The sequence below is a fragment of the Miniopterus natalensis genome, chromosome 1, assembly GCF_054644295.1.
Source record: "Miniopterus natalensis isolate mMinNat1 chromosome 1, mMinNat1.hap1, whole genome shotgun sequence".
Taxonomy (NCBI): domain Eukaryota; kingdom Metazoa; phylum Chordata; class Mammalia; order Chiroptera; family Miniopteridae; genus Miniopterus; species Miniopterus natalensis.
Window position 1 is genome coordinate 38,948,161 of NC_142081.1, and position 18,314 is coordinate 38,966,474.

Below are 18,314 nucleotides of genomic sequence, written 5' to 3' on the forward strand. Positions count from 1 at the left end.
AGGTGAACATCTCCGCCCCCAGGGACATGGAGGGGGCTCTGTTTTTCCCTGTTGAGTTGAAGTGTAGCATATACACAACAGGGACAGCAGACGGCTGGAGGAACTTTTGCATAGTGAGCCCTCATGTAGCCACCACCCTCCTGAAGGTGTTTCCACAGATGAGGGACACCTCTTGGAGACACCTAAAAGCCTAAGGAAGGAGTTGGCCAGGGTGTGGGAGTGGGGATGCCTTGCACACGGCCCTAAACCCCAGAACACTAACTTAAACCAAGGAAATATCTTGTCTCCCCCCATGAGCCCCTTCCCAAACACAGGGAGATTCTGAGTGTGCGCTTTGGCCTGGCCCCTCCAGACTTTCCCCTGAGCCTCAGCCCTGTCCCCTGCCCTTCCAGGGTCCCACCTGGCTTTCCTTCACCTCTTCTCTCCCACAAAGCTGTTAGCCAGAAGTTCCCCTCCTTTCCTGCCTCCTGCACCCTGGTGGGCCTCTCCTCTCCTCAGCCTCAACAGGAGGGAGTCAGAACCCTCCAGCTGAAATTGGGTCTAGAAACAGGTGTGAAGAGGTGACTCAACACACAATTTGGGAAAAGAGAACTTTCCATATGGAGGTGGTCAGGAAGGGAGGGAGGGGAAACTGACCAGAGGCAGGCCCCACTAGTCCATGTACTTGTACAGATTAGCCAGAGGTCCATCTTCCTCTGAGCACATGCAGCCCATCGCTGGGACCCACTCATTCCCTAGGTCAGGACCAGGTGTACAGGGCACAACCCATGTGGCCATACATGCAGGTCCTGACAAAATGCGTGGAGCCCTGGAGTTGGAGCCCCACAAACAAGGCAGCCACCCAGCTGTGGACAAGGAGCTGGAAGGTGAGAACCCAGCTGTGCCCAGCTCAGCAGCTCTAGGGAATGCCCCACCCTGCCCTCACTTGTGTGTGTGTGTGTGTGTGTGTGTGTGTGTGTGTGTGTGTGTGTGTGGTGGAGGGTGGGAAGCGGCACAAACCACTGAGGAAATAGGGAGAGTCAGCAGCTTCTGCAGGAAGTTGCTGCAGATGGGAGAGAAAGTAAAGGAAAAAAGGGAGAAGCTTCCTGGCTGGGAAAGTCACCCAAGAGGCCTCCCTCTGAGCCCCTTGGGGAGCCCACTGTAGGGCCTAGACCCCAGGGCCCACACCTGTCCCCATCCCTAGCATCCCTGGAAGGAGGGAAGGGAACTGACACATTGAGAACCAGCTATGCACTGCCATTTGATTCTCTCAAAATCCTGTGATGAGGCCCAGCATGGAAACTCAGGCACAGAGCAGTGCAATGACATCCCAAGGTCACTCAGCAAATGAGCACGAGGGAAAGAATTTGAATCCAACCTGAGAGCACCAAAGCCTGTCCCTTCTCCATAAGCATCCCAAGGCTTGGATGGTGGCAGAGGCCACATGGTAAGGTCTCCTCCCTGCCTCTAAGACAGTGTGTGATGACTCTTAAGACAGCGTGCTAAGAAAGTAGCACTTCATCAGCTCCCCGCTTAGTCCCAGGAGAGAGAAAAAAAGACCCCCAGGGCAGGGCCCAGGACAGCCCCATCCCGGCCCCACTTTTTATGTGTCACTGACCCCTCTTGGTGTCCAGGGCTCCCAGGAAGGAATGTTTGTCCATTTGCTCCAGCGCATCAGCTTCCTGGTGCAGCACCAAGGCCCGAGGGAGACTTTCTGCAGCCGTTTTCTTAAAATCCAGCCTGCTGCTCTACCCAGGCCTTGCTGGGCATCAGATGCGCAGGGAAGCTGGAATCTGACCCCTGGCACCGGGCCCGGTCTCCATGGCAGCCGCGGGTTTATTACAGGCCCTCCGCCCAGCTTGGTGGACTTTCGACTTGAAGTGGGGAGGAAGGAAACCAAGAAGGCAGTCCTGGGAGCAGGGAGCCCAGGGGTGCAGCCAGAGGCCCGAGATGGTAAGCGAGGGTCTGTGTCACCTGCTGGGCCGGGTCTGACAGGGCTGTGGGGGGGCGTGTTCACAGAGCCCTCCCTGACTGTTTTCCTCTGTCTGCTGCAGGCCAAGTTTCTTTCCCAGGACCAAATTAATGGTAGGTTGGGTTTGCTCTTTAATTAGCAACTCACAGCAAAATATGGGTCTCATTAAGCAATTTGCTCTGCTCAGTTTTTGTTGGTGGGAAAAAGTGCCAGGGGGAAATGTGGGCCCACCCACAGACAAGAGGCAGCTGCTGCAGAGGAGGCCGGGGGAGGGGGGGAAAGGCTCACAGGTAGAAATGTTGGTGTTACATCTGTCAGTGTGATTTACAAGTGGGAGGGAGAGGAGAGAGGGAGCTCACTTGATTTTCCCCCAGAACTCGATAGTTGGATATGCAGGAGGCAGGGGATAGGGGATGGAGAGAGAGAAACAATTAACCAGCTAGGGCTCAGGGCCCAACAAGAGAAGGGGCCCTTGTACTTGGCTGAGACAGAGCAAAGAGCCCAGGTCTGCACTCACACGCAGCACACTTCTCTCTGGGCCTCAGTCTTCCCATCTGTAAGGTGGTAGGTCAGCTTAGGTGGTCTCTGAGGTCCCCTCTTCCCTGACATCAAGCCTAGATTTGGTGTTCTGATCGCTTTATTCCCTGAGTCCCCTGATATGCTGGGCCCCTAGCAGGCTTCAGTTTCGCAGGTGTATAGTTCTGTTTCCACCAGGCCAAGGGAAAGAGTTGGGTTACACAGAGCTCGGGGGCCCAGACCGGGACAAAGGGAGGCCCAGCATAGCTCAGGTGGGGGCCTGAGGGCCCTGGACATGGGCTCAGGGTTACCTGGGCAGGGATTCCAGACTTCTGAGTACCCAGAGCTTGGTCTAGAAGGAAGATTGGATGAGTAGGTAGCAGGCTCCAGGTGGGTACCTCCCCATAAACCCCTTGGTATTCTTACCCCAAGAGGTGGGCCAGAGCAAGGAGTTTTTTAAGACCTCTCATGCCCAGGCCTCAAGGCAAGACTGAGTGGAGTCTCTGTCAGCCTCAGTGTCCCCCTACACATCTGGTTCTGAGGCTCACTGACCCTCCCTCTGGGGCCTCTGAATCTTGCAGAAGGAAAGAAGGCAAACTTCCCTTTATATCCCAGTGACTGACACCAAGAAAGTGACCACTAACATTTAATGAACAAATGACAGACTGGACAGGGATGGCCCGCTGGAGTGGGAAGAACAGGAGCCTTGGTGGCAGCATGCCTGGGGTCCTATCACCTCTGAAACTCAGTTTTCTCATCTGTGAAGTGGGGCTAATGACACCACCTCACCAGGCTGCTGTGAGCACAGAAGAGAGGAGAATGTCTGTCATGCACCTGACACTGGACCTGGTGCGGCCCATGTGTGACACACACATGGCTAGGTAGGGCCAGCTTGCTCTAGCTAGCATGAGCTGGGTGGTACAGTTTTAGAAAATTTGCAAGCTGGTTGTTAAAAGCAGCCATTATTAACACATTGTTTGTGGGTAGTCTTTATTGCGCACTTTACTACCAGTCAACGTAAAACGTATAAATACGTTTCCCGCATACAATGTGTTAAATAATGTAAGATCAAACAATATTCCAACCCCTGCATTTGTACAAAAAAAAGAGAATAGATGGCCCTATTGCAATCAGGAGTGCTAAAGATTTGAAAGAAGTTGGAGTTTGATGAATATAATTTGTACAAGGGTAAGAACTAGTTTAATAGTAGATCACTCATCAGATTGAATAATAACACATTCATTGGAAAGAGTTGCATCACTGGCATGCAACCTCACTTGTCAAATCATAGTCCCCACCCCCGCCCCCCAAGCAGAGGCTCCACCTGGGGAGCTTTTGACCAATTCTGACAGCAATCCCCCCTCCAGTTCTTGGATCAGAATCTCCGTGGGAGGGCCCAGGGGTCTTCCCTGGCTGCCAGCTGGCCTCTTTGTTCCTCTCAAACTGGGAGTTGGGGACAGAGGCAGGCGGGTGCCCTGCTCCACTGGGCTGAGACTGTGGCTCTAGAGGCCTTAGCTCCTGTGGCCGTTTCATCCCCATCAAGGGAGAGGGTTGGAGGACAACTGCAAGCAAGATCTAGTCAGGGCGGGGGACATCCTGGGGTCCCCCAGGAAGTCTTTAAGAACAGGACCAGGACCTGTGTCAGAGGGCAGCTTGAGAGTTCAGCAGCCTGGAGGTGCAAGTCTGGAGCAGTGGACTCAGAAATGCCCATAATTGTAATAATAATTGTCACCACATATGAGAGCCACTGTCTGCCAGGACAGCCCAGGGTGGATTTCTGATCTCAGGAACCCAGAGGCATTATTGGCTCCTTTCCCACATAAGCTGTCTTCGCAAAGGTCCTCTGAGTGTCTGGATGCCCTGCTTCAATCTCCTGGGCTCCCTGGATGGGCCCTAGAGAGCTGGAGAGCGTCCCTGTGGCTTGAGTCAGTCGTGGGAGGGGAGAAAAGGGGGAGCAGATAAAGGGGAAGGAAGCGGGGAGAAAGGGGGCAGGAAAGGAAAGAGAAAGGGAGTAAGAGGAAGGAGAGTCAGGAGAGGGAGGGGACAGGGTTACCAGATAAAGTACAGGACGTTCAGTTAAATTTGAATGTGAGATAAACAACAAATGCTTTTTTAGTATAAGTGTATCCCATGCAAAAATTTGGGATATACTATTAAAATGTGTTCATTGTTTATTGGAAGTTCAATTGAACTCGGCAGTTGTGTATTTTTATTTGTGATGGGAAGGACAGAGGGAGTGGGCCACCGAGGGGGAGGGGAGAGAGAGGGGAGAGAGGGCAGCGGGGCTGGGGAGGCGGCGGGAGCGCTCCTGATTCTCCCGTCTGGGCCGTGCGCAGAGTACAAGGAATGCTTCTCCCTGTATGACAAGCAGCAGCGGGGGAAGGTGAAAGCCACAGACCTCATAGTGGTGATGAGGTGCCTGGGGGCCAGCCCGACACCGGGGGAGGTGCAGCGGCACCTGCAGACTCACGGAATAGGTGAGTGGGCTGGGCCAGGGCTGGGGAAAAGGTGCGCTGGGCTGGTGGGGGCCCTGGGCCCTGCAGCTAGGATCCTGGCAGGGGCCCAACAGGTGAGTGCAGATGGTGGAGTGTGAACAGGTCAGAGGTTTGCGGGGCAGCTGGGGGCTGTGGAGGCATTTGGCCAGGTGTGTTGTGCATCACTCAGGCTTCCTTGAGTCCTCACAGCCATGGTGACACCCTTGTCTCACAGAGGGCCATGGGCTCTAAGCTTTCCAACCAGGTTATCACAACTCTGCAGTCAAGACAGTGCTAACAGTGATCCCAAAATCACTTTGACAGAACAGTTTCCCTTTATTGAGTATTTGTCATGTGCTTAGCGCAGACAATCCCATGCAGAAGGTGCTGCTTCTCAGGTGAAGATCAAGGTTCAGAGCCATTGTGTCACTTGCCCAAGTGCTTAAACCAACAGTGGAATAAGAGTTGGATCGCAATTCTTCTGATTTCAAAGACTAACCTTCTAAAAACTATACAACACTGGGAGAGAAAAGGGTGGAAGAAAACCCAGCCAAAACATAGCCAAGTGGTTCTCTCTGGTGATGGGGTTATGGATGATTTTCATTCCCTTTATTGTTGTTTCCTGTGTTTTTGACAATGGGAACATATAGGACTTTTATTACCAGAAACAAACACGTTGGTTTTTTTAAAAGAAAACAAGAGGGGTGTCAGAGACCAGGGTGGCTGTTTGCATTGATAGCTGGATACTCAGGAAGGAAAGACTGTCCTAGAGAAGGGAGGCGGCCTGGAAAGATCACTTGGTCTGGAGGACCTCAGTTTCCTCATCTCTCAGATGGATTCCCTCCTTCTGCTGGGTTACCCCAAGGTCCCATCAGAGTGTCACTGCAGCAGTGCTGGGAGCCTATCCAGGGAAGGTCAGGCTGGGCCCAGGGCGGGCCTCTGAGGCCTTGAGCCCAGGGATGGGGCGCTCAGTGACAGAGATCCCATTTCCACCTCCAAGGGGCGGTGCTTTCCTTTGGTTTCTGTCTCTTCCAAACAGGAAGTTGTGGTCAGGGGAAGTTCCCATTTCCTGCAGTTGTACCCCAGTCAGGGTCAGGACCAGGGCCAGAGCCCAGGCCTCCAGGCATGCTCAGAGGAGGGGCATGGGCTGGGGAGCCTGGGGTGGTTGCCGTGAGGGGAAAGGCAAATGACTGGGGATTGAGGCCCCAGGTTGGGCCGCCTGTCCATCTTAGTGACCGTGCAGTGGTGGCCACTAAAGGGGGGGTGGACACGGAGATGTATTCCCCCCAGTTCAGGGTGCAAGAGAAGCACCCGGAAGGGAGCAGAGGAGGTGGTGCTCCATCCTGGTCCTGCCAGTGCTCTGGGAGGTGACACCCCTCTCAGAGCTCCTGTCTCCTTAGTGGGCAAAGTGGGATGATGACCACAGTCCCTGAGGAATGTTGGGAGGACTCAGTGAGGCACATCCATGGGGGCCTAGTAGAAGAGTCCGCCTCTTCGCCATGACCACTGCCACCATCAGGGCACTTCCTGAACTAGGTGGCCCTTGAGTTGGCCATGAAGGTTTGGGCAGGAGGCAGTTTGGCTTCCCCAACATGAGCCTCTCCTCACTGTGCTGCGTTTGGGGGTCTCCTAGACAGAAACGGAGAGCTGGATTTCTCCACCTTCCTGACTATTATGCACATGCAAATAAAACAAGAGGACCCGAAGAAAGAAATTCTTCTGGCCATGTTGATGGCAGACAAGGAGAAGAAAGGCTACATCATGGCGTCCGAGCTGCGGTCAAAACTCATGAGACTGGGGGAGAAGCTCACCCACAAGGAAGGTAATGCCTGGTTCCCTCTTTTCCCACAGCGGGAGAGGACTGGGGAGTTGGGGGGAGGACACCAGAGCCCGATCCCTGCCACCAGGACGGTGTAGACACTGCATTTCATGCATGCCCCTGAAGGCTGCGGCTAGATGGCCTTATACTGACAAAGACACAGGTGAATGGAGTCGCCTGCGGGAGCAGAGCTGAGAGTTGCACGTAGGTCTATTAGACACCTCTTAGTGTCCCCCCCATCCCTGCCCTTACCCCCTCCATCTCAGGCTCTTTTCTTTCGCCACAGCTGTCTTCTGAAGTTGCTGCTGAGGCCAGGTGTCCAAACTGAGATGCTACTTTGTCCCCTCTCCTCATGACCCAGCCAACTCTAACAGCTCCTCCACGGGGTGTCTGTGGTGGCCTCTGCTGCGGCTGCTAGTCACAGGACCCCATGAGAGGCCTTTGCCTCGTACCTTTCAGCAGCCCAGCCTGCCTTCCTGCCTCAGAGCAGGCCAGGGGCCTGGGCCTTCTGGGGAAGGGCAACCCCCATGCTGGGCCATTTGCCTGCTAGCCCCTCGGGCCTGTTACAGCGGCCACTGGAGTCACCACCAGAGCCCACACCCAGCAGCCCGAGGCTGGGATTTCTCAGGCTGCTGGGCTGGCCTGTGGTTGGGACGGGCAGGCTCAGCTAGGACACACTGGGTGGAGGAAAAGGGCTTCAACAGTGTCGGGCCTTTAAAGGCTAAATCACAACAAACCAGTGGAGGGGTTGCAAGGTTGTGGTTGGAATTAGATTTGAATCCTGGCTCCTCCTCATTCTGGAGGACCTCAGACAGGTTTCTTGACCTCTCTTACCCTCCTCGGTTTCCTTGTTGGGAAATGAGGTTACAATAGGCAATCCCTCAGGTTCCCCCAAGAGCTGACATTGTATAAAGCCGACTGCTTAGATTTTATCTGCAGGCACACAGGCACAGTGCACAGCATTTAAAAATAGTGCCGCTCTTCCAGGCTGGCGGCTCTCCCGATCCTTTCAGTGGGCTGTTCTAACGTGAGCAGGGAAACTGGCTCGCCTTCCCTTCCCTCTCGGCTCGGGGGACACTGCTCAGCCTTTTCTGTACCACATGGAGTGTCAGTAGCTGAGGCTTTCATTCTTATGCTTACTGACCTCTGTCTAAAGTAATACCACGGGCCCCAAACTCGTTCATATTTCTCATTCGTTTAACCAGTCAAGAAACATTTCAAAGAGAATGGCAATGTGTTCCCGACAAAGCTGGGAGACCAATTTCCCTTCTTTGGCTGGGGAGACAGAAAAGATGATACTAGAAGTAGGGATCCTTTACTCTGGGTGATTGAAAGAAAATCTTCAATTTTACCAAGAAGCATCCTTGGAGCAGCGAGAGAAGGCTGCCGGGGAGGCCTCCCTTCTAAGGCCTGGGATGGGGGGCCTCAGCACCCTGGTTCTTTCTGGGCTCAGTGAAGCGCCATACTACCCAGCAGCGTGGCCCCTTCTCTGGACAGGAGGCGGCTCAGTGACTGGCACTGGAGCCGGGGCTGGACCTGTCCACTGGGATGGTTTAAACCAAGTGCCTTGTGGGTAGAAACTTCTCCATGAAGAAAACTTAGTGTTCTTAACATTCTAAAAATACTCAGCGTTTCTATCAGCTTAGGCACAGAGCATAGTGATTACATTTTAAAGGAGGCCGGTTAAGCAGAGAATCACAGGGTATTTCTAACTTTCCAGAATTACACCTCGGGGACGTCTAGGGCTGAGGAAAGTGACATAGGGCAGTGAGGCAGTTTTTTGTAGGAGGGTCAGGATTTTTCAGAGCCAAAGGTAGCTTGACCCCGAGAGGCCACCATGGAGAAGTATAAGCTGAAATGGCCCTTCTTGCCAAGATCTGGGACAAGCTAGTATTTTGTCCAAGGAATCCAGAACCAGAAGAAACAAGTAAACGAAGCACTTTCTTTAGAGCAACCGTCATAGAGAATACAGTTTTGTAACCTACACAGCTGAACTTATTTTCTCTCACACTATCCCCACCCCCCAAACACAAACTTTTTAAAAAAGAGGTGATGGTGGCAGATACTACTTGTCACCAAGTCCTCTCTAGGGATGGGGCATGCCAACTTGGAAGGGAAGGCAAGCGGGCCAGAGGCAGGCGAAAGCCTGCCAAGGGTGCCTGTGCAGCTGGGAAGCTGGGAGGGTGGGCTGTGGAAGGTAAAACCCATTATAAAGGTTTCTGGAAATATAGGTACAGGAAATAAAGGACATTTTCTTAAAAAAAAAAAAAAAAAACAAAAAACACAAAAAACAAAAAAGACCACAAGGTGGCTTCAGTGACTGAATACCCCCAGCCCCTGCAGGAAATCCGATGAACTCCAAATTGTATCTGTGGTCTCCAAGGGGGGGGAGGAGGCGGTTGTCTTGTTTGCTGGCTTGTTTCCTGGTCTATGTGAACAGTCAGCTGGACACTCAGGGAAGACCTCTGGGGAGCCCCAACCCCCAAGAACTCATCCTATAATGTAGCAGTAAAGCTGAACTGAAAAATTAATGTGATTTATTGCAGTGGATGATCTTTTCAGAGAAGCAAATATCGAACCAAATGGCAAAGTGAAGTATGATGAATTCATCCACAAGATCGCCATTCCAGTGCCCGACTACTGAATGAAGAGAGTACAAGGGAGCTTCCCTTGGGCCTGACAGATCGGACAGATGAATTTTTAAAAAGAAAAGTGTTCCTTTCACTCTAGGGAGACAGTACAGTGGCAAGTGATGCTACCTGACTGTAGGAGAGGGTAACTTAACAATGAAAATAATGATTTTGGCCATGGTATCAGCATACTTTAATAAAAGATTTTTGTTAATTTTAATAACTGCCATTAGTCCAGCCCTTTACAGCACAGGAAGAGGCTGTGGTTTGGAGACTGGCCTGGGTTCCAATCCTGACTCTGCCATTTCCCAGCTGACTTTGGGCCAATCATTTCACCCCTCAAAGCCTCAGGATCTTCACTGAAGTTAGATTCCTGTTTCTTACCTCATGGAGCCTGTTGAGAATGGTCTGAGTCAATGACTTGAAAATGTCTTTGCAAACTGTAGAGCACTGTGCAATCCTGGGTTACCATGGTAGTCCTTCTGCTAAGGAGGGCAATCAGCCAAAAGGCCATGTTCTATATTTGGGTGCGGGCACCATCTTCCACATTTCCCACACAAAACCAGTGCTAGCTGAGAAATAGCAACAAGCAGAGCTAAAACAAGCAAACAAAAAACTCTCAACATTTCTTGCAACACCAAAGGGCCACTTACAGATTCTCATTCCCACCTCAACACAGTGACACAGTTCAGGAGATTCACTTGTAAACAGAGTATAGGGTGGAAATAGTCCCAGTGAAACAAGGCAGCTAAGCAGCGGGAAGAGTGATCTTACAGCCCACGCCAGAGGAAACCAGATGTGACACAGGTCTTGCAGAGCTTCGAAGGCCTTTCTGATGCTCCTGTCAGAACGTCCAGCTCTCCCCTGGCCTGTTATCAGGGAGATTCACAAGACTGGGACGGGTCTGCCCAAGTGGGTCAAACCGATCATGGCTTCAAGCCATTTCCCCGTGACTAACAGAAAGTAGTAAGGGGTGTAACAGGCCATGGCCGCGATATGAGAAACAGCAGCAGGGGTACCGGCCCTGCCTGGGGCAACGCCAGGTCAAGTAGCTGAGTCATGTAGCCAGGAGGTGCCAGGCTGGTGCCTGTGTGCTCATCAAATTTGTGGATCCATTGGTAGTGTCAGCACTGCCCTAAAAAGGGTTGGAGTCACACACTGGCATGTTGGGGGCTGGGGGGGTGTAGAGCTCCAAGTACAGAGATTTTCATCCTTATATGTATCAAAATTGGGCTCTCTGGGCTGTGGCTTTGTCTAATGGTGCTTAGTGGCTAAAGAGAAAAAGAAAAAAAAACCAAACTGAGGGAGGTATTTCTTTTGGGAGATTATACAAGACAAAAATTTAAGGGCCAGACACAAGGGAAACTGCAGGGGACGAGTCAGTTAGACTTAGTGCAATTATCTCACAACAGTGTAATTGCCAATGAGGGTAGAAATTCCTAGGAGCTGTAGAGACGGGTTTTGTGGAGGACAGGCAATAAATGGCCCAGACAACAAAGTAGGTGGAGTTGTGATCATCTAGCCGGGGGAGCATAGGTTCACTCTGTGCAGGGGCAGAACCAGGTTTTGTGGGGTCTGGGGTTGTATGATTTGGCAGCCTTTCAAGAATATAAAAATAGAAATAGACTTGGTAGGACTACTCCCAGGACCCTAGAAGAAGCCAAAGCAAATGAGGAGCCCAGGTGCTGAAACTTCGTTACTTTCATGGTCAATCCCCTTGAGGGCTTTTAGATGTTGGCACCCCATAGAGAACTGCTTTATTTCACTTTCAGGCAAGGCTCAAGGGTCTCTAACTGATCGTGGACATTAGGAAGCAAATTCTGCACAGCCCATCTGGAATACCCCAGATTAAACAGTAGATACTTATGATTTAGATGGGACAGGACAAGAAGTTCTGGGGTAATAAATGAGGGTTTTCCCTTAAAGCCTTTTCGTCTTTATCACTGAATGGCCCAGCGTATGGTTGTTTTTTTAAATCCTCACCCAAGGATGTTTTTTAGAGGAAGCGAAACATCCACTGGTTGCCTCCTGTATGCATCCTGACCTGGTATCGAACCCACAATCTTTTTATGTACAGGATGACGCTCTAACCAACTAAGCCACCCAGCCAGGCCCAAGTATGGTTTTAAAGTGATTTTCCTAACAGGAATCTGAAATACAGCTTGCCAAAAACACATTAAGTGTTGTAGTCATTAGAACCTTGGCTCATCTCTTCGGACTTGGTATCCCTAATTAAGGGTGTTCAGTGGCTAGGATTCTAAAATCCCTTCTGATCTAAACCTCTACCCCAGAAGGCTTTTAAACCACCCCATGTCCAGGTTTTATGCTCATTCCTGAAATTCCAGTTGGTTTACCTAGCACCTAGTATTGTCTACAAAAGAGGCAAGAGTGCTCTTAGCTCTCAAATTGCAGACTATTAAACAGATTTAAAACTAAACAGAAGCTGTGGTTTGTTGCAAAGCTAGCCATACTTCAATAAGGGGAATGAGGGCTGTACATTCATTACTTACCTCAAAGCATGTTGCAAAAGAATTACTTGTCATGCTTTGAAATCTCTGGATGAAAGGTGCTTTGGAAGCACAAAGCTTATCGCCTTTCTCTTAGAGATTGTCCCCTTGTATACCCAGCAGTGTATTTTACAGAACACAAATTAACTGAAGGCTTTTCTTTTATTACATCTAAAGAGCTCTACATAAACAGGTAACATTCAATAGGTAAACAATTTTTTTCCAATGCATGTAATAAATATCTTCACTTGGTACTTTTATACAAACTGACATTGGTCTACTATACATTTTTAAAAGCCATTTTACTGGTTTGGCATGCGGTATGGAAATTCTAAGAGAGAAAGTCTTAAGGCAATGAATCACAGATTTAAGTTTATGGAATTTATAACTTTTATATCTGTTTATATACATTTTCCCCTTTGTTAATTAAACAATTAACAGCAGCACACTCTGGGACCACCAGCTATTCTCCCTCCCTCTTTCTGAAATCAAAGTTTTGTGGTGGTGGTGTTTTTAATTAAAAAACAAAATTCAACATGTATCGAAAAAGGAAAATTCTTAACTGAAATAATTTCAAATGTGCTCTAAAGTCCTGAAGATCTTGAAGTGTTTTATGTATTAACAACTGGAACTGTTTAAAAACAATGTTCCTTCAACAATTAGAAATTAAAATTGGGATATATTTTCATTCAGTTTCAGACATTTGACTCAAAGGAAAATCTGCCAAGATATCATATTTTTCAAAAGCTTAAGTGAATCTTTCCTAAGTTGGTAACGATACAGGGCTGTGATGATGTCTAAATTAATATAGAAAAATTTTAATGTTCAAAATAAATTAGTCAACCAAGTGTGGCATGGTTAAAGTTCAGATTGCTTTAAAAAGGTGTGTCCAATAATGCCCACAAAAATAACTAAAAGCCACTTCAACCCTGCTAGTCAAACAGCTACTTCACCAAATATGTGATACACACACATACAGTACTGTACAGAAACACAAACATATGCCACCTATTATGAAAGACGGAGGCAAGGGGGACGGTGACAACTCGCCTCAAGATTCTGAGTCAATGGGTATTTGTCCACAACCAGCATGTCAGTGTTGTCATGGGTGGGGGAGTGAGGGGGGGCTAAGGAAAACAGAGATGAAATGACTATGTGCTTTAAAAAAAAAACCACTTAGAAGATAAAGATGCAGTTCATGACTCTCCTAATAGTTACTACAGATCACAAAAGTCTAATAATATCGGCCATGAGAACAACAGTAATAGCTACTACTAATGCCAACATTTTGAACCGAAGGGAACAAACTCCTTTAGAATAGAAGGAACTAAAATAAAGACATAAATGAATGGTTAGCTTCTCCTGTCGAGACATGACCAAAGCCACTAACTAAACAGACATTTACTTCTCCCTATCACCCATTCTTCTCGTGGGTTGGTAAAATGCAGGACACTAAGGGGAAATGAATCCTCCCCAAAACTGGGCTGAAGAGAGTCGAGGGATGGGTTTTCAACTGGATTATTCAAAGAGTTTATAATTCAACATCCTACACAAAGCTATTGATCAGAATTGAGACCACTAACACCAATGACAGAAAAAGAAAAAAACAAATAAAACTATTCATTTTACCTTATGTAGTTCAATAAAAATGTTCCCTATTGCAATGTGAAATAAAAAGCAATTCCCCATAATTTAAGTAATTTCTATCCCAATCCAAATTTAGACACAAATTATGATACTATTAGATATCATAATAGTTTTACGGCATCTACAGATATTAGCCTAAGTTAATATGGCAATGCGAATTCTTAAAGTATTTACTCATCATAACACCAGATTCATTTTAATACTTAACTATTTCCTGTTTTAATCAAAAAAATCTTTTTTTATTGCGAATTGTTTAGTGACTAACTCAGCCATGTATGTGTGGAATACACATGCGTTGGGGAAGACTATATTTGTCACTCGCACACACTTGTCTATAAATACATATATACACACACACATATACATATCAACACCAACTTTTCAAAATTCAAGTCAACAATTTAGTGGCAGAGAGATGCTGTAAGAAACATAGTATTTTTAGATGCCACATAGTCATGTGAACCATAATTTTATCATACAACCAAAGATACAGCCATCTTGAAGCCTACCTGGATTATAGTAGGTCATTTTGTTACCACTGCAAGGTTTAAAACAACAATTTTATACACAAAGGTGGTCGGTCCTTCATCAGCTCTGAGAACATTAACAGTTGTGATACAAAAGCCTAGTCTGGGTAACTGGTCATCGTGATGCCCCTTCTTTATTTTTTCTGTTTAATCTGCTAAACCTCTCAATCAGCTAAAAAATATTTCCCATACCTTCAGTCATTACCTGGAAAACGCAACCACTTTCTCTGAAGAGGATTGTGGAATACAAGTAGAACCACTTTTCCTTCCCTCCAACCCTCATTCATCTCCTGAAAACAGTTTTCATTATATTTACATGTTCCATTATTAAAAACAGATTAGACTGATCCATGAATTCTAAAAAAAACCAACCTGACTTTCCTATGTCATGTTTGTCTTTTAAAAGGTGTAAAAAGTAAAGCAAACAAGATAGCTTAGAAAATAAGTACACTCAGAACCAGTAAGAATCAAGCCTATTTTGAATTTCAGCTGTTGATCAGATAGCAGATTTCTACAGACTGACATGTGTGGTGCATTGCACTGTCAGAAGAGAATATACTTTTGGGATAATTGACTTTCTTTCTTGAGGTGATGTAATCTTACCTCCATCAGCTGCACAAGACACCCAACAGGGCTTTCTAAGTTATATTTACTTCCTACTTTGGTATGAAGATCTTACATGAAGACTTGTTACCCTGTAGCTAAAAAAGCAGGTGTTCACAGACTTGGTTTAAGTATATAATACTGGCATTCCAAGTTTAGAATAAAGAACTAAAGTGTATTATTCACAGGTCTGCTAAGCCTACTCCTTACCCAGACAGCTTTACTCCAATCTCTAAAAACATATTCTCAGGGGGATCTAGCAAATAAGGGAGAATCTGTGATGGAGAACATGCAATTAGGATAGTCAATAAAGATGCTCCTACGTGAGTTCAAGACCTTCAAAGCACTTTGAAAGAAGCAGGCAACTTATTTATCAACCGAATGCAAACTCGGGAGGAGAAGGAACAGCAATGACAGAAAAATACAGACACACACACACTGAACACACCCACACACCCACAAGCTATGTCCTGAAAATACACAGGGAATGCAGTGGGACAGATGAGATTCATAACTTAACGCTGAATAAAATATGCACACACAAACGGAATCCAAGTCTGTCATTTTTAGAAAATGGAAATTAAAACTATCCCCTCAGCCCCCTCCCCACAACAAAGAAAAGCCCACAATTTAAAACTTCATACATGCAATTCCTTTTGTTATTGCAAATAAAATAATGCCATTGAAGTAAAATAAAACCAAAACCATAGGACAAATGAAAAAAAAACTTCAGAATCCAGAAAATTGAACTGAAGGTGGTTTGTGGGTACTTGTGGTTTTTTTTCTTTTTTTTCCTTTTCTTTCCTTTTTTTTGCTTTTTTTTTTTAAACAAGTGTTTTATCAGACAGGCAGTCTTAGATTTATATACAAAAGTAAAACTGAAAATATAGTTTTGTTCTCTGTACATTTCTTTTAATTTTTTTTCCCTAAAAAAAGGAAAAAAACACACGCTTGTGTACTTTTCTAAACAGAATAAGGTAAAACAGCACAAAGTTCTCTTCTTTCTGCCAAGTTCACTTAATCTGGGGTAGGGATGAGAGCAGCAGGGGCAAGGAAATCAGTCCAATGAAATAATGTCTGGTATGATGCCAAAGATGGACGCTGTGTCCGAGCTGCTCCTGTTTGTGACAGTGTGGCTATGGCTCTCCCTTAGGCTGTTGGAGGACACGAGGCTGCTGTTACTGCCACTACTGCTTCCATTGGTGGTTGGCAGAGAAGTACTGCCTCCTGCACTTAACTGATCGAGAAACATCTGTGAGGAAGTATACGGAAAAAATCGAGACGAGTGTAAGAGGTCTTGATCATCGGAAACTGCTGCTGCTGCAGCGGCGAGGAGGGAGGTGTTATAATGCTAGGGAGGGGAAAAAGACAAAACAAGTGTTAATTATACTTATAAATTCATAAGCTTTCGTCTCAGCAGAACAAAGTCCTAACTTTAATATATTCTGAGGATCTGGTGTTTTTCAAATATTTAATAAAACATTTTGCAAAATCAAACAGCCTTGTGAAATGATCACATCACTGATTCTGAGAGACATTTTTGTATCTGAAACAAAAAAAATTTTTTTTAATTGTTTTTTTGTTGTTGTTGTTTTAAATTTGTATTGCAAGAGATTTTCAAAACTCTTATTTCCAAACTGGCACACGCTCAGAAGTAGCAGAAAAGAGGATAGTCTACCCTCTTTCTCTTACGGAGATATTTGGCCAAGGATTTTTCAGTCAAGCCTTGGCCGGCGGCTCCGCTGGCTGGAGCATCACCCCGTGGGCCAGAAGGCCGCGGGTTCAGTGCCAGGTAAGGGCACACACCTAGGCTGAGGGGCCAATCCCCGGATGGGGCATGTAAGGGAGGCAACCGATTGATGTTTCTTCCTCTCTCTCAAATCAATAAACATATCCTTGAGTGAGGATTAGAAAAAAATTTGTCAATATGATTTACTGCCCTGTTTCTTTCTAAAACAGTATTGGAAATCAACAAATAGATATACTGTCCTTAATACTACTCAGGCATAGCTGACAAAGAAATTTTTATTTAAATTCTTAAAACCTTAACAATACAGTAATGGGTATGACTACTCTGAATTTTCTAAGGAAACTTATTTTCTTTCTCTTGGCTACATAGTATACTTTTAAATAAATATTAAAATAACAGTAATTTTTTTCATATTACATACCTGATTGTCTCCTGATAAGAAAGGAAAGAAATCTAATCCTGTGAGGGGAAAAAAAATTATCTCAATTTTGAAAAACAAAAGTCTCCCAAAGGCCCCAATACTTCAAAAATAAATACAAATTTTAAGTGCTAATTCTAATTCGTTTACAATTTTATTTAAACATGAAGAGTTGAGTTGAATGCTTTACATCCCTTCTCTAGTTTACTAAGCTTGAAGTTGCTTTAGAGATGATTTGCCCTCCCTGTGACTCCATTTGTGAGACTTGGGCATTGCTGCCCTGTTGGATCTAGCACTGAACTGACATAGCACTTTTCATTGACTCCTTCAGTTACTTTTCAAGCTACTCTAACTTACTCCTCACAAGCACCTCATGAGGTATGTAATACCGTTGCCCTCATGTTTGTGAATGATAAAGTTTGAAGTTGAAAGAAGTTAAGAACGTTATAGCACAGATTTTCTTTCTCTTTCTCAAATTTGCTCACCTGTCACTACCTGTACTAGATTCTGACTCAAGAGTCTCCATTGGCATGAGGGGAAGAAATGTGAGGGGGTGTCCGATGTTGGAGTGGCTACTACAGAGGATCAGCTCTGGTCCCTGGCTGCCAGGGAGTCATCGCAGGCCTGCCCCTTCCAATTCGCACTCTTGTCCCTATTGCCCAGTGTGTAATGCAATGAAGAGCAAGTAAAACAATGTGACTGAAACGCCTTGTTATGACATCTATATGCCTTGAACTTGGGGAAAAGTGCAAACAAAGACAGATAAAAATATGATAGCAACACAAATATTTGGGGGTCCATCTACTGACTACACTAGAACAAATTATAACATGAAGACCTATAATGGGCTAACTGAAAAACAGGGCTGCAATGTCCAACAGAGCAGCAACTAATAACATGATATGGCTATTTATATTTGCTAATATTAAATAAAACAAAAAATTCAGTCTTCAGTCACACTACCTACATTCCAAATGCTCAATAACCACATGGCTAGTAGCTACTGTATTGCCCAGTAGATTACAACATTTCCCTCACTGTGAAAGTTCTACTGGACAGAGCTGAAGTAGGGTTTCATTACAGTCACTAAGAATCCACTCAACTACCTCAGCTCCCAAGAATCCTTGCCAGTGGCCTGAGTTTTTCTGATGGGGAGGGGCAGAGGGAAACCTCTACTTTGCGTTTTGTGGTAAATTTTCTACAATGACCCTGTATGTCTTTTTCTAATAAAAAAGAAAAATGTTCTTAAATTATATGGGTAATATTCAAATTATTAAATTATAAAGACATATGAAAACTGAGAATTCTTTTTGACAATGATTATTATCAACTCAAAATACATTGTACAAATGAGTATAATGACATTTTAAACTACTTTAAAAAAGAAGACTCCCTTTCACTAGAACAAAAATTAAAACCTTGCAATATCTCGATTCTGCATTATCTAAAAGATAATACAACACAGTTATCTG

The 18,314-nt window shown here is 46.1% G+C and overlaps 2 protein-coding genes across 2 annotated transcripts in view; one reads left to right on the top strand and one right to left on the bottom strand.

The window, feature by feature from the left end:
• Nucleotides 1-4,836: 4,836 nt before the first annotated feature.
• On the top strand, nt 4,837-9,607 carry CALML4 (calmodulin like 4). The gene is made up of 3 exons (XM_016198257.2): nt 4,837-4,944; nt 6,575-6,763; nt 9,307-9,607. Exons 1-3 carry the CDS (start codon nt 4,878-4,880, stop codon nt 9,402-9,404), a joined length of 354 nt encoding a protein of 117 aa, XP_016053743.2. The 5' UTR covers nt 4,837-4,877; the 3' UTR covers nt 9,405-9,607.
• Nucleotides 9,608-12,040: 2,433 nt separating this feature from the next.
• PIAS1 (protein inhibitor of activated STAT 1) overlaps nt 12,041-18,314 on the bottom strand; it is a 108,983-nt gene continuing 102,709 nt past the window's right edge. The window contains exons 13-14 of the mRNA XM_087820692.1: nt 16,846-16,883; nt 12,041-16,025 (exon numbers count right to left, since the gene is read on the bottom strand). Of these exons, the coding sequence (XP_087676818.1) occupies nt 15,732-16,025; nt 16,846-16,883 (332 nt within the window). The 3' untranslated portion in view covers nt 12,041-15,731. The remainder of the gene's footprint in view (nt 16,026-16,845; nt 16,884-18,314) is intronic.